The sequence below is a fragment of the Acanthaster planci genome, linkage group LG07 (genome assembly GCF_054643075.1).
Source record: "Acanthaster planci isolate LZ-2023a linkage group LG07, COTS_SCS, whole genome shotgun sequence".
NCBI classification, from domain to species: Eukaryota; Metazoa; Echinodermata; class Asteroidea; order Valvatida; family Acanthasteridae; genus Acanthaster; species Acanthaster planci.
In genome coordinates, this window is record NC_141783.1 from 9,949,040 (window position 1) to 9,975,657 (window position 26,618).

Here is a 26,618-nt window from a genome sequence, read left to right on the forward strand (position 1 = left end):
GGACCCACGACGATCCAACCGAGATAAACTAGATTTGTGGAGGGTTCTAGCTGGGATTTCTTCTGATTTATCAGGAACTCCAGCCGATGAGTTAAATCTTGTGCTAAACTGACCGCTTTCAGAACCTATTCCCTGGAGGACCCACGATGATCCAACCGTCAAGATAACCAAAGATCTGAATATTCTGTCTCCGCAGAATTGATGCGACAGTTTTTGTTTATCTGGTAAACACCCTTGGGGCTGTTGAGAGGCTAAACAGTAGGCAACTGAACTCGCAAGTTCTGCCATTTTACAGGAACCGTAGAAATGGGGTGTGCTCTTTGTAAAATGGGATATGAAAGTATGCATCACACATGTATACATGTAAGTCTAGTGAGGCTGCTCAGGCTGGTACTGGTAGAGCATCGAGAACTGTGCATAGAGTTTCCATCCTGAATCTTTTCAGGCCAATGTATCTGTTTAATGGTTTCAGGTTTAGAATGGGAGGCCATTCAACAGGGGTTTTCTTTGCAGCAAGGACAAATGGTTTGAGGAACCCTCGAGTGGCATCTTCTGGTTGTGCAAGGTGAATTGCCTTTTTTGAAGTAAGGTTTGAATTTCGTTTTCCAGAACAAAATGCTGTTGGGAGTTGATGGGAATTGAAGTTGGACGCGCCAAAAAAGCTGATGGGGGCTTGATTGTAAACTCTAGGATGTATTCCAGCCCAATGCCATTGATTACCCACTTGTCTTGACAAAAAAAAGGCCCAAGTCTTTGCCAAATGTTTGAAACAGCCACCTGCTGGCCCTGAATAGGAGGCCACAGGAGTAGAATAGTCATTTTCTCAAAAAAACTCAGAAGTATCCGCCATAACTTGTCTTGGGGCGAGGGTATATCATGGCCTAGAGGTGCACCCTTGATGAATTTGGCTTGCTATAAGCCTGCCTGATTGAGCTCTTGCTGAATGTGGAGGCTTGGCCACACCCACAAATGCACTTCAGATGTTTACAAAGAAATTGTTGTTTACTGGAACCTGTGGGCTGTCTGTATCCTTTGGCTGATGCATGTATGGTGCCTGGGCTAGAGGGTTTCCTGAAATTAATTCAGTAGCCTCCAAACACATGACTTCTGCTTCCATGGCTTCTTGAAATTTGCCATGAAATACATATAAATCTGCTCCCAAGAGGGGGAGAGACTCGAGTCGCGTACTTGCCCCCTCGGAAAATAGAAAAATGGCATCCAGGACATAAGCCTCGTGGACCACGGTAGCAAGCATGGCAATGCGCACAAACTAATCAAACAAATTCGAAGAGAGTCGTTCAAACAAAGAAAACCCAGCTGTGTTGTTTCCAGAGACTGTCTCATATGAACAGATTAAGAACTCTGGCAAGAGTTGCAGAAAACTTTCCCAAGTGCATTTTAAATTTTACTCCTTTCACAGCTGGTAAATGGGGATTTATGTGACATGTGGCCGGTGGAATCAGCTGTGATTTTTTCTCTGATGGTGTCTGACATTGTCGGGACTGTCAGAAAATCATCGAAGTCAGACCGCCGCACCTGGAAAGGCCGAACTTCACTTGCCATCAACGGCTGCCATTTTTTTTACAGCCACTGATGTTTGGGTCTGGTCGACACAACAGCAGTCCATAATAGCCAGGAAATCTTGTTCCTCGGAATCAGGTGGGCGTGTACATTTTTTGAAAGAACAGTGATCATTTAGGTTTGCTGCTAGGTCATCCGTTAGCGGTATGTTAAGCACTCTGACCATTTCTTCATTAAGGAATGTAACCAACAATCTTAGACAGAAAGTGATTGTATTGTGAATGACTCGTCCTGAGAAGAAATAACCACGGAGTGTCTAGGCACCACGCCTTCTCCACGATGTTCACTCTCAACAACATGACCTCCATCACCCTCGGATGAAGCTAAATATGGCACTGATCTGGTGCAGCTGAATAGGGGCAAGGAGTCAGTCGGGTTTCCTTATGGCCTTGTTACATGTCACACGATCCGGCATCCACCCAGGCTGGTGATGTACAATGGGAGATATCAAGGTTTCTTGGGCAGAACTGTTAGGAGGTCTGGAGAGTGTCTTGTCATGCCCGGGGCAGCCCTTTTTTTTTGCCACCCACCTTTGAGGGACCGGAGACTGGAGGCCCGGGGAGCGCAGCCCCGACCCAGCGCGTTCTAAACTCTTATTTCTTTGTTTACGAGGAGTATGGGCTGGAGACCCAGAAAGCACAGCCCTATTCCTTGATTTCAACATACCAGAGGCCTGGAAAGCTTGACTCTAGTACGTGGGTGGCCCTGTCAAGTGTGTCTCCCTTGCTTCAGCTCTGCCTCTTAACAGCAGCAATGTATCCTACTGTCAGCAAGTATCTGAGTCATCCACTTTGCTCCTAACAAGTTGCAAAGAAATCCCCAGCAGCCGCCCAGGTGTTTACTGCATACCCTGAGGACAGAAAGGTCTACATCAGGGAAACTGGCAGGAACCTATCCACCAGGATCAAGGAACACTACCCTCATGGCCGATGAAGGACTACATGTGTACATCAAGTCAGCCATCGTCAAGTGTGCACACAATTCTGACCACCACATCCACTGGGTCTCAGCACAGATCACATACCTGCCAACATAGTCAAACATAGGAACACATCTGCGAGCGCAAAGCACGAGCCCTTACGGCGTGGGGTCTGGGGCCTACTTATGGGAAATTTTAGAAAATTTTGGAAATTTAAGAAAATTGTGGGTTCTAGATGCTCTGTAGTGCAATCCGAGGTAATTCCTGGCACATTTCCCTTAGTTTGGGGGGGGCAGAAGTTTTTAAATTTGAAGGAGAATACCCTGTCATTGTCAACTCTTCCCATACATGTGCCTTGAGTGAAATACTTTCTTTAGACAAAAAATACATACTTTTCAGTTCCCTTTGGAACTTGATGCTTGTGACGGTTCCCTCTCTGTATCCCCGTGGAATGACTGATATGTTGCCTCAGATCTTGCAGAATGCAAAAAACTCACCCTTATGTGATGTCGTTATGAATTGGAACTGCTCTTTGTATTCGTCCCTGAATCGTTGCAAGTGTTTTTGCTTATCATTCTCCATATTGCTGTACAAACTCGTTAATTCATGCAACGATTCTCTATTTGAACTGAGGTTACACCACCTGACATGCCTGATCACACGCGTGAAACGGAATTCGAAAGTCACATGTAAGATGCGAGCGATGCGCTGTCGCTACACAAAATGGCAACCGATGAAAAAAAAAGCCAGTGGCGCCCTCTTTTTCCTGTACATTTGGCGCCCTCTTTTGCCATGACGCTGTATGTTTTTTATCATTTTTTTCTATTTTGTTGGAAATCGGAACGTTCCAAGTTTTTGCGGTACGTAAACTTAAAATCGGGACAACTCCGATTAAATCGGAATGGTTGACAGGTATGAGATCATTGCTCCCATCAAGAACCGGCTCCACAGAAAAATCTGAGTACCCATCAAGATCTTCCTGATCAAGATGTCCCACAAGACATTGTTTCAAGTTCATGGCGACCACTCCTACAATCTAAGACACCACCCCCCTCCCGCCGGACATTAGGGTCCTCTATACCTGAAGTCCAAACAGTCCCCCTCCCCCAAGTGTTAGAGTCACCTACACCCAAAGCCACCGACCAAAACCCACCAACAGTCCAACAGCATCCAGAATCCACCCCTCTCATCACTCAAGTAACCAACGACCCAAGCCATTTCATGCTCCAGCAACCAGGATCAAGAATCTATCACTCTCTACTCCAGTAACCACAAGCCATTCCTCCGCCATAATCCTCTTCCACGCTCCACCAATTCTACACCAGCTTGTAAGTCAGCACTCCATTCCAGTTTGGCAACACAAATTTCTACACTCCATTCAATATTTTTCAAAAGCAAATTTATATCAGCTAAAAGAGTGTCTAACAAGCTACAAAATGATAAAAAGGTTTCTCTGAAGATATTATTTTGTTTTTGAAAAGCAGAGTTTTTGTTGACATTTTTTCAACAATTACATGTATAAGTCTACCTTTCTTCAAAAAACGTACTTCAGGGAAATATACGGTAAAACTGTTAAAAACAAAATGATTTCTGGTGAATGTTATCTCATTAGATACTACTTAATTGATTAAAAGCATAATATCGAGGGAAAAAAATTATGAAATGTCTGGGTCTTAAACCACAGTGCAGCCTGTGGGGATAGCTGTCGTTGAGTCCGACAGTGACAATTCTAATGATGATGACCATAAGACAAAAACATCTGAACTTGAGTTTCTGGCTGTTCAGCTTTCAACTTCAGAAATTCTTGCCAAATTAGACAAAAATCATACACCATCTGAATGATGAAAAATTGAGAGATTTGTCAGGCGTGCTTCAAAGATACAAACAAGTCAGTTCTGACAAACTTGGCCACACATCAATGACGGTTGATGATGTTGATGTGGGGGACACAAGACCTATATAACACGCACCGTATAGACTTAACCCTGACAAATTATCCAAGGTTCAAGAAGAAATTTCAGTTCATGTTGGAGAGTGACATTATAGAACCTAGTCAGAGCTCATGGAGTTATTGTCATGGTACGGAAGCCTGATGGAACACTTACAGGTTCTGCATAGATTATCTGAAGGTCAATGCAGTAACTAAGACTGATTCCTATCCCATTCCTAGGTTGGAAGACTGCATCAATACAGTGGGAAACTCTGCAATTGTCAGTAAAATAGACTTTGTTAACCACTTCCTGCCGGGGACTCCGGATTCGGACTTACATGTAGGTCACATGGTTGGTCAGGGTCACATGCTATCCCCAGTAGCAAAGATTCAGGCTATTCAAGAGTTTCCCGTACTCACAGGGAAAGGAGAACTTACGAGATTCCTGGGTATGAGTGGATTTTACAGAAAGTTTGTTCCAAACTTCAGTACTATTGCCACTCCCGACTAAACTCTTGCAAAAGAATGTGAAGTCAAATGCCAAAATGCATTTCAGAAATTGAAGGTAGTCTTCACAAACGAACCAGCTCTTGCTGCACCTACATGTAAGTTTGACAAGGTGTTCAAAATAGTCCTTGAAACCAGTGCTGTTGGTGTCGGAGTGGTTTTGTTCCAAGATGATGAGTCAGGCATCAAGCGACCAATCAGTTACCTCTCAAAAAAGTTGAATAAACACAAGCAAAATATTCCACCGTCGAAAAGAAGGCATTAGGCTTGATTCTTGCCTTGCAACACTTTGAAGTGTACATTACAAATAGTGCCCGAGAAATGATCATTTCTACTGATCACAGCCCACTTGTGTTTTTGGAGAATTTTAAGACCAAGAACCAAAGAACATTTCGGTGGAGTTTGATTTTGCAACCTGATCCACTCAAGATTGTTCACATCGCTGAAAGGAGCAATGTTATTGTGGATGCTCTGTACAGAGTTTAGATCCTTGTAATTAATTACAGCGATATTAATTTCTTTGTTTAACAAGTACATGTAAGAGTTTGAATTTGACTCACATAATTTGTTAATTTGCAAAAAGGTAATTGATTGTAAATTTAAGTTTTGATGAAAGGTTTGTGTCAGAACTTCTTTTTTGGAGACGAAAATTTTCTTTCCTTATGGGGGGATACATGTACACACACAGTCTCTGTACATGTGGCAGATTATGTAATGGTACCACACATGATTCTGTGTGTGACCGGTATTTGCCCCAGGCCGTATTGGATGACCTCACTGTAGTCCAGAATATTCTAGTTGTACGTTCTGGAAGTTTCCTGTGGGATTGTGTATATGTAGTTTCAGGTTGTTTGGCGCGCATTCTGGAGATTTCTTATAAGATTAAGTAATGGTAAAAAGTCTATTTTAAGAAATTTATGTAATGAAAAGAAATTTCGAGAAGAATTGTAGACTAAAAAAAGACAGGCTCTGGCAGACAAGGACAGAGAAAGACACACACAGCTAAAGAGATTTTGGAAGGCAAGTTTACCGTACATGGGCTGTGGGAAGTTGTTGAATTGTTGACCTCTGCACCATTTCAACCTGTGGTGGTGAGTTGTCTGTGGAGCGACACTTGTAAGAAATGTTTGTCCGGACCAAGTGAAGTGCAGAACGGAATTTTGTTCCAGAAGAGACAGTTTGGTGAACTGAATCCAGTTCCAGTTTGTGGGATCATCAAGTCCCGCATTTGCGACGGTCTATCGTATAATACTTTATTTTTTGTAAAATTAATTTTGACCCTTTTGGCCGCCCGTTTTTTTTTACAAACAAACTCAACGCAAATCAATAGACAAATTCTCAAACAAACTAACTTGGTTCCATCATTTGGGGCGTCCTACGCAATGCACAACCACGTGTTCGGTGCGATTAGGCGATGTCCACGATCACGAGATCTTGAAGCGGTCTGTCAATCTTGCTACTCAATATTATTTGGCAATAATTTTTACATCAGCTAATTGCCTTTGTTTATAGTTAACATTTATGGAAGATTGATTTCAAAAGGGGAAGTAAGTTGGAGAATTCATGCAATATCTACTGATAGCAAAATGCGATCGCATGATGGTGCAGATTGACCGAGAGCGCCTAACACATACCAGCACAGCATACAGATACAGGCAGGCGCCCGGGCGCGTGCCGGGAGGTACATGTATATAGGGAAGGGGCATAATCATACATGTCGCCATTACGTTTTAAGTTTGGTGGAGTAGAGTACGGCCACCACCATGAATTTCAAGTTTTTCTGGACTGTTTTACAGAGTTAAGAGTGGAAAGAGTGGAACAGTTGGAACAGGGTTGGGTGAATATGAATGATGACCTTGTACGATCGAGGATCATCCAAGCAAAAAGACAAAGATCTGGATGTGGAGAGCATTTAAATCCTATTGGAACTCCTTGGGGAAAATTGAGAAGTGTCGTTTAGGCAAGGAATTCAATCAAAAATTAATTTTACATAAAATAAAATATTATACAATGGAACCAAATTTGTTTAAGAATTTTTTTAATGATTTGCGTTTAGCTTCGTTATTAAAAATTGAAGTGAACTGTTGGCAACCTTTGGTTTCGACAATTTGTTTTCTTTTTTTAATTAATTATTTCGTATTTTGATTTACTGTTGTCATTTTAGGATCTTTTGGGGCATATTGTTTTCAAATGTTGGTTATTTTTTTTAAGTAATTTCTTTTATGAATGTTTTGGTGTTCGTTTTGTGTTTTAATATTTACACTTTGGTAAGAAAATATTCGCCCATAATTGTTTATTTTCTGGATCAAAACTTATGGAGTATGATGGTACCAATGATCGCTCATTTACTGCACCCAAACCATCATGTGTTCTCGAGGATTGCATAAGGACACGAACATGTAATTATGATTTATCTTTCCAAACACATTTCAAATGAAAAGAATACTTGTGCTTGATTGGTCAAACTGTGAAACTTCTAATACATGTACAAGCAGCCATGTTCAGTAGTTCGGAAGAATAGAGCGGCGTTTATCATTAATAGACCGATCGCACCCAGTAAATCACGTGACCTATAGTGGGTATCAACCCCACAGCAATGTGTGCTTTGATATTGTTTACAAACAACACAGCCAAGTTATGATATATGGTAGTACGCAGCACTAGGCAGAGGTTGAATAAGTTGCCTGTTTTTTAATTTCCTCTGTCACGTACATATCGCAGATTTTTCCAAAATGTATGGCAGATGGATTTTCTGGACTTCTACTGATACTTTGCATACATGTATGTCTAAACCCCATCGCCAGGTCTTGGGCCAGTTTTTTTATTAGCTGGATCATGAATACACAGTAAATTTTTGTCAGGTTAGAAGACAAAAGAAACATTTCTAAATCCATGTACTCTAAAATGCCATTTTTTGCCTACAATTAACTTACAGGTACCTAGGGTTGGATGAAAAAAATGTTGACTTTAGTCTACCAGCAACACGACACCGCGAGTCATCGATTATCTTTTTCCTGTATTTATCATCCACCGCGGTGATTATGTTTATCTCTTGTATTGACTTTAGTCTTCTTTTTCAAAACACTAAGAAACACAGTCGAGAATAATATAATGTCAATTTTTTATGTTTTTTTTTTGCAAAAACTGCATTATTTGGAGTCAGCGGGTTCACAATCCAACTAATAAAAAGATTGGACCTCGCTAGTTCCCTTGTATGTACATGTATACATGTACACATTTGTTGAAAGTGAAACGTTGTTGCAAATGCAACCCCCTCCCCCAATGAAGATTAAGAAAAAAGGGCGGACGTAGAAAAGGATGTGAGCAGGTGGGAATGAGAAACTACTTTATTTTTATACTTGGCCTTATTAATGCAGCAAACAAAACATACTACTACAACGACATGTATTTCCTTGCTCTGTGATGTGTGTATGAGTATAAAGTAAAAAAAAAAGAGAAAAAGCATCAACAAGACATGCACATTTGTAATTAAAACTACAGTAATGTTTATGACAGTCCAAAAAAATGAGAATGAAATTACATGACGGAAAATACCATAGAATATACGTGTTTATCATAACCAAGAGTCACAAAGTACCATTATTTAGTGTACAAATGGGCTGTCATCTGGGTAAGGGGCAAAGATCAGGCACTGAGTAACTGTGCACCACTACCCAAACACAAAGGGAATTTGTACTGTACCTGTGCGTTGTACGCATGCGTGCCACATCTCCACATGTATCTGGAAGGGTCCCAAGCAAAGGTTACAAATAATACACTGTACATGTACATGCACACATGTATATGTACAATGTACTGGTATGTACTGTAGATAACCCCCGCAAAGCACATCACATGACACTGACACCGTACACCATATTTCTGTCGCCACTAACTAAACCCTGCTTACATGTATTTCTACTTCCTGTATCAAAGTGGATGACTTGCTACTACATGTAAGTACAGTACATGTGCCTTGTTTGCCTGCACAAATACTGATCCACTGTTCTCACTGGGATCTCGGAGGAGGTAAGGAAATTTTGTGTGTACATGTACAGGGTACATGTACATGTATGTATCTGATGTTGTTTTGGAATGAGGTTTAATAAAGCCAGATGATTATTTCACAAACTGATTCATCCACTAAATACTATGCAAGCCACCATGTGCTCACCACCAAATGTACAGGAACCGGTACATGTAAACAACTTCTACCGGTATCTCATTTATATGTATAATGTAGTGCTCAACACTTTTTCATAGGACAACTGAAATTTTGAGTAACGTTTGTTCGGGTCATCTTTTTTGTAAAACTTTAGAATTTGGGTGACCAGATGTGGCAATGTGTGCTCTATGTGCAGTGCATTTATAGTGTTCTGGCCAAACTAAAACATAATTTTTTAGTGCCAAGATTATTTGGATTTTGCTGTCTATATTTTCCACATGGAAATCTCTCACAGGCTTTTCTCCTCATATGATAATGGAATATGAGGGATAAAAATGACTGGATATTTTCTTTTTTTAATTTGTAGTAACCGATGGAGTACATGCACTCTAATGGTCCATCCATTTTGTTTTTTTATCGCAGTCACTTATCCATGTGGAACGACTTAAGCTAGACCCTCTGGGGTTGAAGTAAAGTAACGGTACATGTAGATCACAACCAGGAAGCCTATTCATGCATACAGTGTACATGCACAGCTTCCAAATGATTCACAGAATATAAAACCCTCTACATAACATACATGTACGTTAACCCCAAACATCCCCAAACCTGTTATCGAAAGCTAGAGGTACATGTACATCATCACACAGCAGTGTTTGTTTTTTTGATGTCCCAAGTTTTTAACTGTAACAATCCAAACATGCGACACCATAGCAACAGTTAAAAATGGGGCAGAACATATCAGGACAATTTTTTGGTGTTAATTTCTTGGTGTATATAGAGCGGCCTCAACAAAACAGCTCAGAAAGTTATATACTTGTATCTGAAATTATCCACTCTTAAATTCATTAAATAGTATGATATTAAGTTAACCATTCTCAGCATTCAGGGGTGAGATTAGTCAGGATTTCTCTTGATTTCAGGATTTCCTTCATCAGGAATTTCCCAATTTCAGGACTTTTCAAACAGTCTGTTTTTAATATGGAATATCCCAAGTTATCACTGTGGTTACTTACATGTCCGTGTGGTTACTTACATGTCCGTGTACATGTATACATTGTAAAAGTTGATACAGAACACAAGAACCAAGTATCTTAAAGAGTGCCTTTTGGCCAACACAAATCTCTACCATAGGCGCTACTCTGCTTTGGGGCCCTCAAAAGTGCTGGTAATTATTTCATAAATTTTAAAGTTTCCTGGGATCTCACCCGTGGCATTTAATTTTGATGCGATCAATTTACTGTATAAGGAGAAAGTCACAGATAAAAATTGCTCAATTTGAAAAAGCATTTGGCTGAAATTCAACTACATATTTACATGTACATGCAAATGTACAATGTAAGTACATGTACATGTCTGTACGGGTTCTGTGCATGTAACTTTGCATAAACAATGCTTGAAAAATGCAAGAATACCTTGGGAATGTAAGACATATATTTCAAAATAATGTTTTTGAAACATAAACAAAAATTATGGTGGGGTGAATTAAAACAAATGTTCTTAGCGAGTAGTGTTTTACTGAATTTGCAACATTTTATGTGAATCATCATTTACACATTTAAAAATCAATGTGATGAAATTGGATGATCCACATATTGTGAACTGAAACAGATTTTATGACCCTACAATCACATTACATGGTACGAATTTACACTTGAAGATACAAGCACTGTACATGTACATGTACCGGTATCTTGCGCCGACTTGAAAAATTGAAATATTCCTAAACTTGTGTTGGTATTTATTTTTCTTTTTTTTAAAACCAGCATTAAACTTAGAAATCCTTGGCCTGAATATTGTACAGACTGACATCTAACTCTTGTGTGTTTTATTGCAGACTCTTGTCTCTATTTATTTTTAGTTGCAGCAATACATATCAACTCCATCACAACACTGATCTGAAGGCCAAATAGTTTATCTAATCCTGGGTATTAAAAAAACAATAAACACACTCTTCATAATATTTTACAATCATGCATGATTCAAATCAAAATTTTGCATAGGAATCCATTCAGAAAAACATACTGTTCAAAAATCAGAACACATAAAAGTAATTGAAGGAAAAAGAGCCAACCTATTTCATGAAATGTTAACATTGAAAATTGGAAAAGGACAAAATTATGCAACAGTGTTTCAACAGATGCTTACTCGGCAACAAGATGATGGAAGTAATCATTAATCACTTCAACCACTAAATCTGGATTTGAAGAGATGTGTACCTACCCATGTGTACATGTACATGTATCACACCTAATTCTTTAAAGACAAAGCAGGAAACATTAACAAACTGTGTTTTGTTGCTTTGGCCACAACCAACAATCTGTTCATTTTTATATCATTTGTAAGCAGATAAAAATGGCAACAGCTCCCCCAAAAATCAGCAACCATCTTGAATGCGGCATCTGCAAAAACCAATGCAAACGACCCAAGATGTTAGACTGCCAACACAACTTCTGTGAGGGATGTCTTGAGAAATACCACATAAGCAGCTACAAGGGTGCTGCACAGATTCCTTGCCCAGTCTGCAAACTGGACACAGCTCTTTCGGGGAAACACATTCAAGGCTTGAAGACAAATGTCCACTTGATGGGCATGGTTGAGGAGGCCTCCCATCAGGAAGACCCCAAGGTCATCTGCCAGATATGCGACAAGGAAAAAGAGGGTATGCTCCGCTGTCTGGACTGCGCGCAGAACCTCTGCCCAAGCTGCTGCAAGATACACTTGCGATTTACTGCTGCATCCCACCACACAGTGGCCACTCTGGAAGAAATATGTTTGGGCAAAGCTCCAGCGGAAAAAACGCGAGAAAAGGATGAGCCTCAATGCCACAAGCACAAGGGGCAGGTGCAGCAGCTTTACTGTGAGACATGTGAAGAGTTAATATGCCTGGATTGCACTGCTGTAGACCACTGTAAACCCACACACCACTACACTGATGTGGCAGATGCCTCCTTCAAATATAGAAAGTCACTGAATGAGATGTTTTCCAATTTCAACGAAGACATACAGGGAATTGAGCAATGCTTGGCTGCTTCATCTCAGGCTAAGCGACAGTTAGCAAGGGAAACCCTGCAGAATATCAAGGCTGTGGAGGCGACGGCAGCAAGAATTAGAGCTGAGATAACAAATCAAGAAAACAAGTTGCTTGAGGAAATCAAACAAATTGAAGAGCAGCACAACAGATCCTTGGACAAGCAGGCGAGATCACTGAGTGAGATGCTGCAAGGGAAACAGCACTCACTGGAGACAGCCAAGGATGTCACAAATACCGCCTCAGATGATGACTTCCTCCACCTCTATCCCCTTCTCAGCAAAAATCTGGAATCACTGAAGGGCCAAAATCCCCCTGATATTGATCCTAGCCTTTCATATCTGAGGTTTGCCCAGGGTAATCCCATCAGTGACATCAGTCTGGGCCAGCTGGAGGTGAGGGCGGGCCAGTGGGAGATGTGCCGTGAGATTGGCAGACATGGGAGAAGGCTGGGAGAGTTCCACGGGGCACGAGGTGTTACTGCAACACAACCCGGTGAAATTGCAGTGGCAGACAGTGAGAACAAGCGAGTGGTGATTTACAGCAATGAGGGGCAACATATGAGAAATATTGCCCTGCAATCATGTAAGTTTATTTCCCATTCACAGCATTAACTTCTGTACATGTATATGTACATTGTTTGTGCCAACTAATGCACAATTCAGTATTATAAATCACCCACGTGCATGTACTGTAAGGGGCATACATGTACATGTACTAATGTAAACAAAAAGCATTGCAAAAAATTACTGTACAAATGTGCATGTATACATTATTTGTGGAAAGCCACAAAAATACAATATTGCCCAAATCGCACTGGTATCTTTGTCCCTGGATAATGCATGTACATGTGTAGAGCTGGCACACCTCTACAATCTCATATCATGACATGTCGGCTGAACATGTACATGTCCGCATTATACAGGTATCGTTGATGGGAACAATTTCACAGCTCTAGATATAAGTTTGATACCAGCACATGCACTGCATACATTACTGTACCTGTATACTTTTCTAGATGTATGTACCTCTTCATTTCCAGATCCACGTGCCGCTGCAGCTATCTGCAGTCATGACAGTCAGTTGGTAATAGTGGATGACACCAAGTATGTCAAGATATTCCAGAATGGCAAGTTGGTCAGAACGTTCACTACAGTACCACAGATTGAGGTTGACCAAACAGACGTGGACCTACAGAGTGTAGCAGTCAAGATGGATGGTACCATCATCGTGGGTGATGTAAAGCGGATGGTACAGACTGAACACAGACCTGCTGATGGAAAGCTCTTGCACACAGTACCAGTGCAAACGCAACCTCACTACCTGGCTATTGATGCTTGTACTGGCAGAGTTGTGATCAGTGGAGGTAACCAACAGAAAGTGGATGTTGCTGACAGCAATGGTACTACACTGTCCACTGTCAAACCAACCATCAACAGTCAGTCAGTGCAGAGCTGCCGTGGCGTATGCTGCAACAGCTCGGGCATCTATGTTGCAGTGTGGAATGGTGAGTTTGGCTCTGGCCACATTCACCATTATGACCTGACTGGCAGTTTTCTTGACTGCCTGGCTAAAGATCTGTACTCACCACATGGCGTCACATTCACGTCCAATGACGAGCAGCTGGCAGTGGCTGACTGCCATTCAGTCAAGATGTATCGGAAGGTGTGATGTCAAGCATTCATCCGACTGACCATTTGACAAGCAATCCCCTTCATCATCATCAACCTAAAACGAAATGATGAGGTCATGAAAGCAACCACCATCCATCATGTCCTCCTTGTTGTCACTGACTTTAAAAAGGCAAACAACTGTTCCTCTCTCATCCTTAATCAATTTTGATGTGGTTTATAAAAACTGCTTAAAATATTTGTAAATACGTGTACGCATAGCATGTTGATAGCAGGTAAAGTGGTATGAATTGGACCAAAATTTTCAATTACAAATCGAATTGCTTATGTTTGGCTTTACTTCAGAAGTTTTTTGGTCTACATACCTGGGGACATACATCTTGCTAAACTGATTCATATGATGATACATGTACTTTATACGATGTTCAAATTCATGTGAACATGTACGAGTATGCAGGCTAATGACATGTCAGAGAAAGCAAGCTCTGGTACATGTAGGGTTTATCACGTTAATTCAGCTTTTCTGTTTTTATTCACAACAAAAACACAAAGTATTTCAGTTTAATATACTATACAACCATCTACATGTAGACTGCATGTGCTTGTTCATAAAGCTCATTCATTGTTGAGTCAAACTTCTTGTCACAGTATCATTTCAGTACAAGTATTATTGCGTAACTTACGCATACTGAGCATACGTGTTCATTACTGCTCTGGGTTTGACTTCAAGAGACAGATCCAGCCATGATGTGACGTGTGAAAATTCTATCACCCTCTAGGATGCATGCATACACAATGCCAAAGCTTTGAGTGCTACGAGTCAGTCAGCTCAGGTGTTAAAACATCATACCCCAAACCAAAACAGTCAATACATACATGTAATTGTTAAATATCATCAGCCATTATGTTGGACTGAATTTCTAAAGCGAAAATGTGACAAGTGATCTCATGAGGCTACAAATGTAATGCATCGTCTGCAATTACATCAGATGTACACTTTACATCTGTTTACCAAAATAGTGTGACTCTCGTATTGACAAAAAGTTTAATACATCGACATATATACATGTATGTATGCGGCACATACATGTGTATGATATATACTGATTTTGTATATCGTTTGTTCATCAACAATCTGTGGGTTGGTGTGACCGAATATTCAGATTTTCGATCAAATTGAAGATCAAATATTTGAATAGTGAATTATTCGAATTGACTCAGCCCCATTTGGTTTGTCATAAACTGTCTTTAGAAAGTTAAATGGCGTGATCATCCCTTTCCATCATGTACATGTACGGTAGGTGTTACAACTTCCATGTTAACAGCTTTCAAGTTAAGAAAATAACTCCTTACTGAGTGGAGGTACATTATGCAATGTAGATGTACAAGCAACAAAAGTTACAACCCTCGCCAGTTGTTATCACCCCTACAGAATCGTCTTAATTGTTTGGCCCTCTACGTACATTTAAATTTCTGAGCCTTGGAAATGGTCTGTAATTAAATAATTTTCAGGTGGACTGTTAGGATAATGTTCAAAATTAATTACAAATTAGACAAATGACCTCACAAAATTTACAAGGCAGAGCGCCTGTTCACCGACCTGAACAACACAATGTTAACAATTGGTTGTGATATGAGTATGAGTCTCCGCAGAATGAACAACAGACTTACCTCAAGGCACATCTTGATTCTCAAAACTCTCCTGTACATGACACCATGGTCTTACATCAGATGCACAACCTTGTCTTAGAAATAAAGGTTGGAAGAGCTGTACATGAAAGTAAAACACACACACAAAAATACATTTTCATGCTTGCATAACGACAGGCATTTTTAACAATAAAATCATGCCAATCTAAAGGTTGTTAGCAAAATATTCAATATGCCCAAAATGTACATGTATGTGACTTTTAACTGCCCTTCCCAACGTTGGTCAGTTGATATTATTACAGTCATTTGCAAAAGTTTAAGACCACCAGGAATGTTATGGGTATTTCTATCAATGGGCCTGCATTCCTTTGTCTCATCGGATGATTACATAACGTTTGCAACAGTGGTCCATAACATGAAAGCATTGCTATTAGCCTATTTGAATGAAAGTTTTCGCCAACACAGGTCATGTATGGCACTTTGTCTTTGCTGCTGCAAGGCTTAAAAAGCCAGTCTAAGTCTGGTTCAAAGGGCCCGAATAGTGACCCTCCATCAAGAGGGTTACTCTGAACGTCAAATTAGCGAGAGGGCTGGTTGCAGCAACTTACTGCTGTGAACAATGCCATTTCAAAATTTCAAAGAAATGGCTCATTTTCTCGCCAAAAAAGGCACGGCCATCCAAGAAAAACTACCCCCTTGTGAAGACCATGTAATCCTGCGAATTGTTGTGAAGGATCCCTCCAGTTCTTGTCGAAAGCTCAAAGCAGCTTTGCAGTCCACTGGGACAAATGTTAGTGTAAGCACAATTTCTCATCATTTGAACAAAGATTTAGGCTCAAGCCACACAAACCTGGCGGTAAACCCTTCTCACCAAGGCAATGAAAGTGAAGCGGCTCAATTTTGCCAGGAAAGAAAAGTCCTGGACTGCAAAACACTGGATGAAAGTTTTGTTTTCAGATGAATCAATTGTGCAACAATTTGTAATACGCAAAGCCCATGTCTAAAGACCTATGGAAAGAGATTTGATGCACGATCCACAAAATATGTCACACTCTTATAGGATCAGTTGAAAACTTGTACAGATGCCCGCAAATGCTCCATGCCACAGGTCCAAGGTGGTTCAGGACTTCTTGACAAGGAGCAAAGTCAATGTTCTTGACTGGCCTTGTAACAGTCCTGATCTCAATCCAATCAAAAATCTCTGGAAGGTTGTGAACGACAAGGTTCAGACAAACATCCACAAATGCCAATACATTAGTGGAAGCCATTAAACATGTCTGAGAGAAAGAAATCTTGGTGGACTACTGTCAATCTCTCATTTTCAGTACGCCACATCACATTCAGAAGGTCATTGGAAATAGTGGAGGGCACACCTGTCCTGTTAAGTCTAATATTTAATCAGACACTTAACATTTCAAGTCATGGAAATTTAGTCAAATAACAATTCAAGACTTTAATATTACACATTGAAAATAAATGCAAGTTTCAAAGATTTATTTGCTAAAGTTTGGTTTTCCTTTGTGTTACTGCATATTTTACGGGTGGTTGTAAACTTTTGCAAATAACTGTATACTGCATGTCAAAACGAATAAGTTGCAGAAAATTAGACAAATCTCATAAATCTGGAAAATTGTATTTCACACAATGTATAACAATTGAATGCATTCTCAAAAATGAAATTGCCCTTACTATGATTCCATTTTTAACAGTAAACAAACAGAAAACATCCTTTCCCTCCCCTAACATGTATATTAACATCCATGACCAATAACTCGCAACGTCCATAATTTTGCTACCTACATGTACATTTGCACTGTGAAGTCTGGTTGATTTGCACAGTAAGGTGATGTACAGGTACCATGGGTACAGTACAGTTTACAATATGGCAAAATACATGAAATAAGGAGCCTGGAGACTGTATCATGTATATGGTTATACATCAAATTTTTCACATCACCCCAATTTTCACTCCTGCCCTTGGCCTTTTTAAATTTTTTGTTATTTTTAAAGTGTGCTGTTTTCTCAGAAAAGGTATTTTTCCAGACAAAGTCCTCTCAAAATCAACAGGTAGATGTGCAGTCACATTGACATGTTAGTTAACTTCATGTGTTCCTAGCTCTATGTTCATACAAACAGCAATCTCAGTACAACACCAGTAGGTCTAGCACGATATAGTGGTTGTGGCTCACGATACTTACGTGTAGCCTAGGCATGCTAATGCATATCATTATTTATGGTCAGGAACATGACAGGTTGATGTGGTATCGATCGGTACATTAACACTCTAGTCACCACATATCTGACACTGCAGTCCTCAGAAAGAGTTCCAACTTCCATTGTGCAGACCATACAAATATCTCTTGATGACACCGTAGGCCCTACCCAGGCTGAGCACAAACCTCATCACTTTCTGACTGATCATCAATCAGAAAGTGAGGATTCCAGTACGTCCAGGGAAAAATTAGTGATGTCCATACATGTACATGACTTGCAAATTTGACTCCACCATGTGTCATGTGTTAAAACACCCCCAGTTTCCTTCATAATTTCCCTCAGAACTCAAAATTTACTTCGGGAACTCGAAGTTTACACGGAGTATTACGGAGTTAGTGACTTTGAGTTCTCGAAGTACTCAAAACCCTGCCCTCTTTTCCCAATATCAACAACAGTTATTGAGCATGTCACATTCATCTACCTAGCTAGAAGTAATACAGAAGTTAAAATGTAGTTCTCCCTCCTGCTATAGGGCCAGGGTCCCAATCCACAGTCCCCGAACTCTTGCCGTGCCCTTTCTTGGAAACGAAAGCAGTCTTTAACACTACATTCCCAGCCCCCGAAAACTAGGAATTGTCGACTTTCGTCTTCACCGCGCTGGCGCTGAAGTTATTTAAAATTTTATAAAGCGCCCTCTTTTGGCAGACTTAAACACAAGTTAAGTGGCGGGTGAAGGCGGTGGCAAAATTTGAAACTTGTTTTCTTTCAACACTCTTTGGGAGGATATGTCACGTGTTCTTTACAGAACTTTGTTGCACGAATGGTTGTCATTCCTAAAAGTATATGTTTTCGAAAATTATTGATTTGATCCACACCCCACTGCGAATAGAACAAATTAAGTGCGGGCACCTGCTCTTGACCAGGCTGATGAGGACATGCTGGTGCTAATCGTATTCCTCAACAAGGCGACTTAAAGTTGGCCTGTATGGTGACCCTAGAGGGACATCGCCAATCGTCAATATTGACGTCAATATTGACGTCAATGGTCACGACCAAAATTCACGACTCGCTCTCTGATCGCGAAAACGGCCGTCAATGTTTGGTACCAAAATTGATCGTCGCCGAGCCCTTGCATGCAGCGGGAGTCATGCAAGTCCGGCCTCTGGGAGTCACTCTCGAAGTATCTCAAGGAAACAAAGGCGACGGAACGTTTTTACAAAGCGTGTGGGTGGGTGGGGCAGTTTTGAGACCATCAAGCATCGGTCATAGGCTGATCCACAAACCTTTTCACGCATGCGCACAAATGGCCTTGGCGGCAAGGGCCATTGAAAATGTGCAGGGTTGCGATTTTGATTACTTTCTCTCAGGTTTTCTGGCTTTGTTTATTTTTTTTATTCAGAGATAACATTAAATCGCTTTTGCTATTAGTTTCTAATCTTAATCCCGTGCACACAAGAAAAATTACAATTGTAAAGTGTTTTTACAGAGCACTTAAAATCCCCAGGGGGGTTGTGTACTAAAGCAGCAACGGTAAAATACCTGCACGTTGAAGCGTGTAGCGCGAAGCACTTACTGCGTGCGGTCCGTGACCATTTTCGCTTCTAGGCGCTCTGTGGTGCAATTTCAGGCAGCATTGCCCCTCCTTTTTTTCTCCCTCCCTCTTTTTCTTCTTTTCTCGGAGTTGGGGGGGGGGTGAAGGCGGGGGTGCGCGCCCCTCACGTCCCCCCCTCTGATCAGCCCCTGAGAATGAAGGCAAAGTTCGTCCGACAAAAACTTCCCTACCAAGTAACTAATATCTCATATATTCCTTTACAATATTTGTGCAAAACGTAAAGCTTGATGGCGCTGGCCAAACTGAGTTTAATGAAACTTGTAGACATGGCTTCCGTTGACGAGGTGAAATCATTTTATTTTACTGAAAGTAATGCATTGGAGTAGTAGGCGTAGGGGAGAGTTCTGGATCAACCCCCTGGTCCAGAAGGGACTTTCCCTAACCAAGGGACTTCCCCCCCCCCTTACCACGCGACTTCCACCCGGTGACGACGTCGCACAAAAGTTGGGCCCGAGCCGAAAAAACCGAAATATTTCAAAAACATTTCTCTAAAAGTCAAATGGCCCCAACTTTTGCCACTAAATTTGAATACGCTAAATTAGTTGCCACTCACGCAGTGTGGTTAAGTGGAAACGGTTACGAAACGAAACGCGATTTAATCGAGCAAGCAAAGTTGGACGAGCAAAACCAAAGGCATCACATTTGCTTAGTGAGAACGACCAAAGACGGAAAACAAGTTCATAAACCAAAGGAAATATTTATTCCCGATGATTTGGTTGTCGCTTAAAATTGAAAAAAAAATTAATTTCGTTAAATAGACAAAACTTTAAAACAAAAAAAATGTTAAACCAAAAAAACCAACGTCAATTGTTTCTTTTGCAAAGACACGGTCAAATCTACTAATTTAGTAGATTCGTACGGCTGCATGCCCTGTTTAAATTCCGACGTTTTATTCGAATGCATCGACTGCAAAGAATGTCACGACCGCCACAAATGTCACAACTGCAGGAAATGTACCCAGTGCTCTACTTGCGACGAATGCAGCAAATGTATAAATTGCATATTTTGTTTTGATTCTTTCTACTGCGAACATTCAAATGCCTTAAATGCGAAGCGTGTTTCGAGTGCAGTACTTGTATCGAATGTTCTGGTTGTACCGATTGCACCTGCTGCGTAAATTGCTCCGAATTGGAAGAAATTGATCACGTGGTACTTGTTGACGGCCGGCACAAAAAGATTAGGCACACGCGAGAGGACAACTCACCGCCTAATCCCGGAATTAAACTTGACTCTGATTTATATGAAATTAGGTCAATAATCGAATACGACGTCGACGTCAAAGATTTAATCAAAGTAAATGTTTCGCATTTGAAATGAGAAAAATTTCCGACCAAGATACAAAATCAGAATCGTGTCAACCCAAATTTACATCGTAACTTGGGACCACGAGCGTCTCAATGCCAACAACAGCGATCCCAATGTCGTATACGGTCCTTTTGATGCAAGTAAATTAACCATTTCAAATCCCGTGATTAAAGAAGGCAGTTACGTACCCAATGTTGTTCACCCATTTATTACAGTCACGGCGGCCAAGAAAAGCGACTTCTAATTATGATGACAGATACGACTTGTTACGGTCTAAATCCCGTCCATAAATATGGCACGCGAGATAAAACTGCCGATAATATTGTAGGTCGCCAAATGTGTTATCAACTGCAAAGGCGGATGATGCGTATACTCGACGATATAAATTTGGCGGCTTACAAGTTTATTGAAAAACAGGCCGAGAAGCAAGCTGGCGCCAAGTCTATCATGCCATCTTGCACAATAAATGCTTATAAAGCCAGTCGCGATATCGATGATTTAAATAGGATAGAATACGTGGTTAAACCGCTTTACACAGACAAAAATCGCATGTACGTTAAAATAGATTCTTACACCTCGTTATTTGACAATCGAAAGAGGCCCATTACGTCGTCAAATATCGACAAATTTATAAATAAAAGAGGCGATGCTTAAAAATTCATTTATCCAAAAGACGTGTATTATGGAACCCACGGTTCACTGTCTTGCGATGCCAGTTTTAGATATACGGTCTCGACGGCCATGTTGAAAGTTAGAAATGACGGAATAATTTCAAATAAATTGGCATTGCAAGCGTTTACATGATTTGACCGTAACAAATCTGAATAAGAATTGGAAACTGAATTGGAAACGCCTGTGAAATTAAAGGTGGATTCAATTTGAGAATAAACTAACTTGAACTATTTTTAAACCTCAGTTATTCCCAGGAATAACTGAGGTTAATTTTACGTCCCTTAAATAAATAACGTTTTAAAAACAATGAATAATTATTTACCAACGGACGAACGAGATTTATTAGTTTTATTTGGCCAAAAACCAACACACGCAAAAAAATCAAAGAAGAAGACGTGTGCCCGCACACAAATAGAGTGGAAATAGAAGAATCTAAACTCGTCTGCCGCGAGTGTGAATTAATATTAACTCGCATTTATTCAGACGAAGCAGAAAATGTGGGCGGTAGATATAACCAGTTTTTCATTTACAAAAAACCCAAATCTAAAACGAGCAAAATATTTAAAGAATTAGACGTAAATTAACTGCGGAACAAGCCGGCAAGATCTCCAGAGGCAAGCCGCTCCGAGCTTTAATTGCCGTCTGTTATCAAGACGTCACGGTAGAAACTGCGGAAACCGTAAAAGACCTGTTTAAAATCTCCGATAAACATTTTACCGACGCCGTTAATAAATTGAAACTTTATGAAGAACAGTAAGATTTTTTAAAAACCCGTTTATAATAAAATGGAGACGCACACATTTTATTTGTCCAAAAATCCTCAGACGTTTAAATTGAAAAACGTCATTGACAACTCAAAAGGTGACAATGCCATTTTGGTCCAAAACATTTTGTTTGAAAAGGGCTATATGTTGGGATCACATAAACTTGCTTACGTATATTGCCCATAGTTGGATACCAATGTTAACTTTTATAATGGGCAGTCATTTGATTATTGCAAGTGATTTCTGCAAATAGATATTGATTTTGAAACTCCTTGAAAATTAAAAGGCAGAAATATCGATGAATTAACCTTTTATGTAAGGTCAGAGACTGGAGGGCTTTTGCAAAACGAAAATGACAGATTAATTATCGAACTAAACATTTTGATCGAGCAATTGTAAAATGTATATTTTAAAAAGATGACAACGAACGTTGAGTCAAACATGTATCCAGACTTGACTGGATATCAAGCCGAAACAAATGCGACTAAAATTTCCCGCCTTCAAAAAATCGAAGACACCGCGGCCAAATTTTAAGAGAACGCGACGCCAGAGAAACTTCTTACAAAAGATCGAACGGCTATAACCTCTTTCAATTACGTAGAATACGGCGTCAAAGCATTAGGCGCCACGTCGGCCGCCATTGGCATTCCTACTATAATGGGAGTTATTACCGGGCCCATAGGATTTGTGATGAAAGGCATTGCTATCGGCGCATTTGCCACTTACGCGATGCTAAAGTACGCCAGTCGCCGCCTGACAAAACTAAAAAGCACGATTAAATCTGCGTGTTGCAGACGCCTAATTAAACACCATAGACGAATACGTCTCACACACGACTGAAGATGGCGACGTGTCTCAAGAAGAAATTGTCTTAAGTTTGTCCGAGCTTAAAAAGTTTAATGAAATGAAGGAAAAAATTTGGACAAACACGACGACAAAATTGCATGAAAATAAAATGACGAGTAAAGAAGAATTTAAACGACAAGTGCAAGCAAAAGTGGAAACTTGAGCAAACGAAAGGGCGGCAGTTTTAAAAAAAGACCTAATGAAAAAACTTGGCGAATAACTTTAACATAGTTGTTCAAGTACGAGGATCGGCCAACCGCTTAGCAAGAAGTAAAACCCACTGCGCCTCCTTTTTAAAAAAGCTTTTTTTAAAAGATGGGACACAACTTTAGTTAATTAGCAATCGTGGTAAATAAAGATAATTGGTTCTCCGCCGAGTTTCCAAATTTAACCGCGGCTAACAAGTTACTGAGAGTTAAAGCAGACGAAGCCGTTAACTGTTGGACGACAGACCCAATTTCATTTAACTAAAACCAATTTAATTTTGCGGTCTATTGCGCAACGACGGCTTGCAGGGTAGGTTTCGATTTACTGTCCGATTCAAATCTATACGTGTCTGCCCTATTTAACTTCCATTATTACACGGTGAGAAAAATATTTTACGACTGCGTGATGTCCATACCTAACGACGACATCTTTGACGTGTTGCACAACAATTACGATCACCGCAAATTTACCGACACTTGCCTACTATTTAACGTCGACCAAAATCAATCGTTTAATCCAGTCCGTTACGCCCCCTTTGGACGGAGGAGGTTTAGGTTCTGGGCTAGGTTCAGGTGTAGGAGGAGGCGCAGGCGAAGGAGTGCTTCAGCTCTGACAGCAGCTACGATAGAGCTGACAATGGTACTCACGGCCAAAATAAAAGCCGTCAAAATACTCACGATCGTGACCGCCTTGTTCTCTAAAATGTACTCGGATTTTCTTGGGTAAAGTCAAATCACTGCCCATTACCGCTTCAATCGTTTCCTTGATGCAATTGATTTGACTACGAATCCGATCGCTATTTCTATTGATGACTTCTAACCCGCCCTTTCTTTCTATTTGTAAATCATCCAACTGCTGTCGAAGTTTTTTTTTGGTTAAAAATCAATTCACTTTTGACCGTTTGTAGAGACCGATCTAAAGCAGCGAGTTCCCTATAACTTAACCCTTCAGTTTGGACATCTACACCTTGAGTGAGGTCTTCTACAATGTCACTGACTCTATCGGCTTCTTGAGGGAGTTGTTGCATCTCTATGTTTTCGGGGTGAAGCTCTGAAAGTACACGGGCTATTTCTTGCGCTTCTTGTTTTGTTTTACCTAAAACATAGTCACTAAAACCTAAAACGCGTCTTATAAAATCTGTGTTTGTTTTACTCTCAATCGTGCTTAGTTTAAGAAATTGATTTACTGTTATTTTCTGGAGTCAAAGGAACTTTTTACTTTCAAACTTGACATGTAGGCGGTCTTTAGTATCAAGATTAAACACGTTGGGATCCCTAATTAATGCTTCATAACCAGTTTCTTTTTCAATAGCGTTATAAAAGTCATTCATTTTACCTTTGACTAATGACATTCTAAGGTCTGACAAGTCTAGTCTTTGGCCTTCTACAGACGTCGTTTCTTCTTGTACTGGATTAAGATCATACTCCCACGTCAAGTCTTGTTCTCCTTGATCGTCTTGTGGGTCTTCATGTTCTTCCTTTTGATCTAACAGAGGAATTTCCTCTGGGTCAAATCCTCCGTCTGACAACTTATTTTATAATAAACTGATTTTTAAACCTACTTTTTACCCCGTGGGCAAGCTTGAGGGCAAAATGCCTTGCAACACTAACCATCCCTGTGTAGCCAATGCATCCGCCGGTGGTTTAATTTTAAGTAGTTTATTGCCAAGCATGGCGTATCCCATGGAAATTAGGCAAATGACAGCGCCGTGATATAAGATATTGGCGATACCGTTGACGTCGATTGATTTAGCGTTACTCATCTTATTATACATACTTTTAAAAATACACCCTGGGACGCGTTCCCAAGGTCACACCTACATGGTTACGGGGACGGACTCATCCGTTGAGTCCATTGCATTTTTCAGGTTTGCAGAGCCCTGAGGCCGTCCTGAAGGTATTTTAATGCTTCAGAGGTTGTCCCATAGCCTCTACAGATCTTACAAACCACCAAATCCCACCAAAAGTACATCACAGCACCGCGGGGGGCTGTTTCCCCAGGCTATCCGGATTTAAGGGGGGGCCCTCGCCACGCACCGGCCAAGCCATACCACCACCACACACCCCCCAACAAAAATAACACTTCAAAGACAGCCGACAGAGGCCTCTGACAAGTTCCAGACAGCTGTCAGTGATAAGGAACATTCCACTGCCTGCCCCATGCACCGTTTTGTAAACAGCCCATTAGGTTGTGCAGAAGGGACCACTTAGTGCACAGTCCTATGGGAATTGCCTGGAGGCCGTCCGGGTTTTGTGCATTTTTTCTGGCTAGGGGAGGCCCTGGCTGTAAAATGACTAAACCAGGCTTTTTAGCATGTTCAGGGGTAGGATATGATAAGTAGTCGTGGAATTTGGACTCGCCAGGAGCGGCCACTCCCTCTACCGAGGGTTTTAAAATGACTCCGTGTCCAAATTTCGGGCGCGGGAGCTGTCGTTTGAACCGTTTGAACTTGTGCCGGCACTTTTGCCTCGGTGGACTTGTTTGTTAGAAACAAAAATAGTGCAATTCCTCCAATTACTAAATCGCCTATAATCAAATTTCTATTTTCGGCAATGGATTTGTAAATTTTACCTTCGGATTTCGTTTCGGGGGCTTCTGATTCGCCAATTTTCATTTTCGCGAGTTGTTTCATTTTCTTGTTGTGCTCGGCTAATCGTTTGCCTTGTTCGACGCGTTTGGGATTTTTAATTGTGGTCACCGTTTGCACTTGGGACCGGACTCGGTGCCGGAGGCGGTGCTGGGGTTGGTGATTCTTCCTTTAACATTTTCTTTTATAATAAAGTAATTCTTATTAAAAGCCAAATGTTTGGTCGTAATCAAAGTAGCTACCAAAGGTGACAGGTACACCCCGTATTTATAACAAAGCTTGCTGAGAAAATGACCCATGGTTTGACTGATGATGGGATCATCGTTTAAATCTTTTAAAAAAAATTTTTTCTGATTTTAAATCGATGTTTAAGCCCAAAATTCTATCGGCGTGGCAATGCCTAAAAGTCGCGCGTATAAACTCAAATCGAATTACCCAAAGTTTTAACTATTTCTTTGCCAAATTTTACTTCGTACAAGTTAAACATTTTTGTTCTTGTGCAATTAAAGATTCTATATCTTTTACGGAATATTCTTTGCCTAGGTATTTTTTGATTCGCCTGAGGCGACTACCGAACACAATCGATACTTGACGTTGCGCGCACGTGTTGCTTCCTTTAGACTTTTAACGATATTTGATAAATTGGTCGGCGGCACAATCGTCAACGATAAACAGCGTGTTTACACCTTCGAACGTCTTTTGATACAAATCGATCACCTCATTTAATTCTAACCTCTCTTTTTCCAAGTCACACAGATATACATTGTCATCGGTGTATATCCGTAACCGATCCAAATAAGTTTTATTTTTAAACAAGGTTGGGCAAATTATTACGATTTAAGTCTTTAACGACCGCTCGTCCCTCTTCAGAATCTGACCCCCCAATGTATTAACTTTATTCCAATGTTAATATTCAAATAGCCCCTGAGAGTAGAGCTGAGTGGGCTTGCCTTCGACGGTTACGCTTGTTTTAGTAATGTGCGGATTGTAAAATTTT

At 40.6% G+C, this 26,618-nt stretch overlaps 1 protein-coding gene and 1 long non-coding RNA gene across 3 annotated transcripts in view; one reads left to right on the forward strand and one right to left on the reverse strand.

The window, feature by feature from the left end:
* LOC110973641 (uncharacterized) overlaps positions 1-18,298 on the reverse strand; it is a 58,381-nt gene extending 40,083 nt beyond the window's left edge. Inside the window, exons 1-3 of the long non-coding RNA XR_015425952.1 lie at positions 18,110-18,298; positions 15,436-15,532; positions 13,722-13,861 (exon numbers count right to left, since the gene is read on the reverse strand). This is a non-coding gene — a long non-coding RNA (uncharacterized LOC110973641). The remainder of the gene's footprint in view (positions 1-13,721; positions 13,862-15,435; positions 15,533-18,109) is intronic.
* On the forward strand, positions 8,757-14,399 carry LOC110973640 (protein meiotic P26-like). 2 transcript variants are annotated; one of them, XM_022224614.2, is made up of 3 exons: positions 8,757-8,893; positions 11,452-12,718; positions 13,176-14,399. In XM_022224614.2, the coding sequence occupies exons 2-3, from the start codon at positions 11,458-11,460 to the stop codon at positions 13,802-13,804; spliced, it is 1,890 nt and encodes a 629-aa protein (XP_022080306.2). In that variant the 5' UTR covers positions 8,757-8,893; positions 11,452-11,457; the 3' UTR covers positions 13,805-14,399. The 2 variants fall into 2 exon arrangements, with proteins under 2 accessions (XP_022080306.2, XP_022080305.2); XM_022224613.2 differs by having other exon boundaries at positions 8,770-8,966.
* Positions 18,299-26,618: the final 8,320 nt, after the last annotated feature.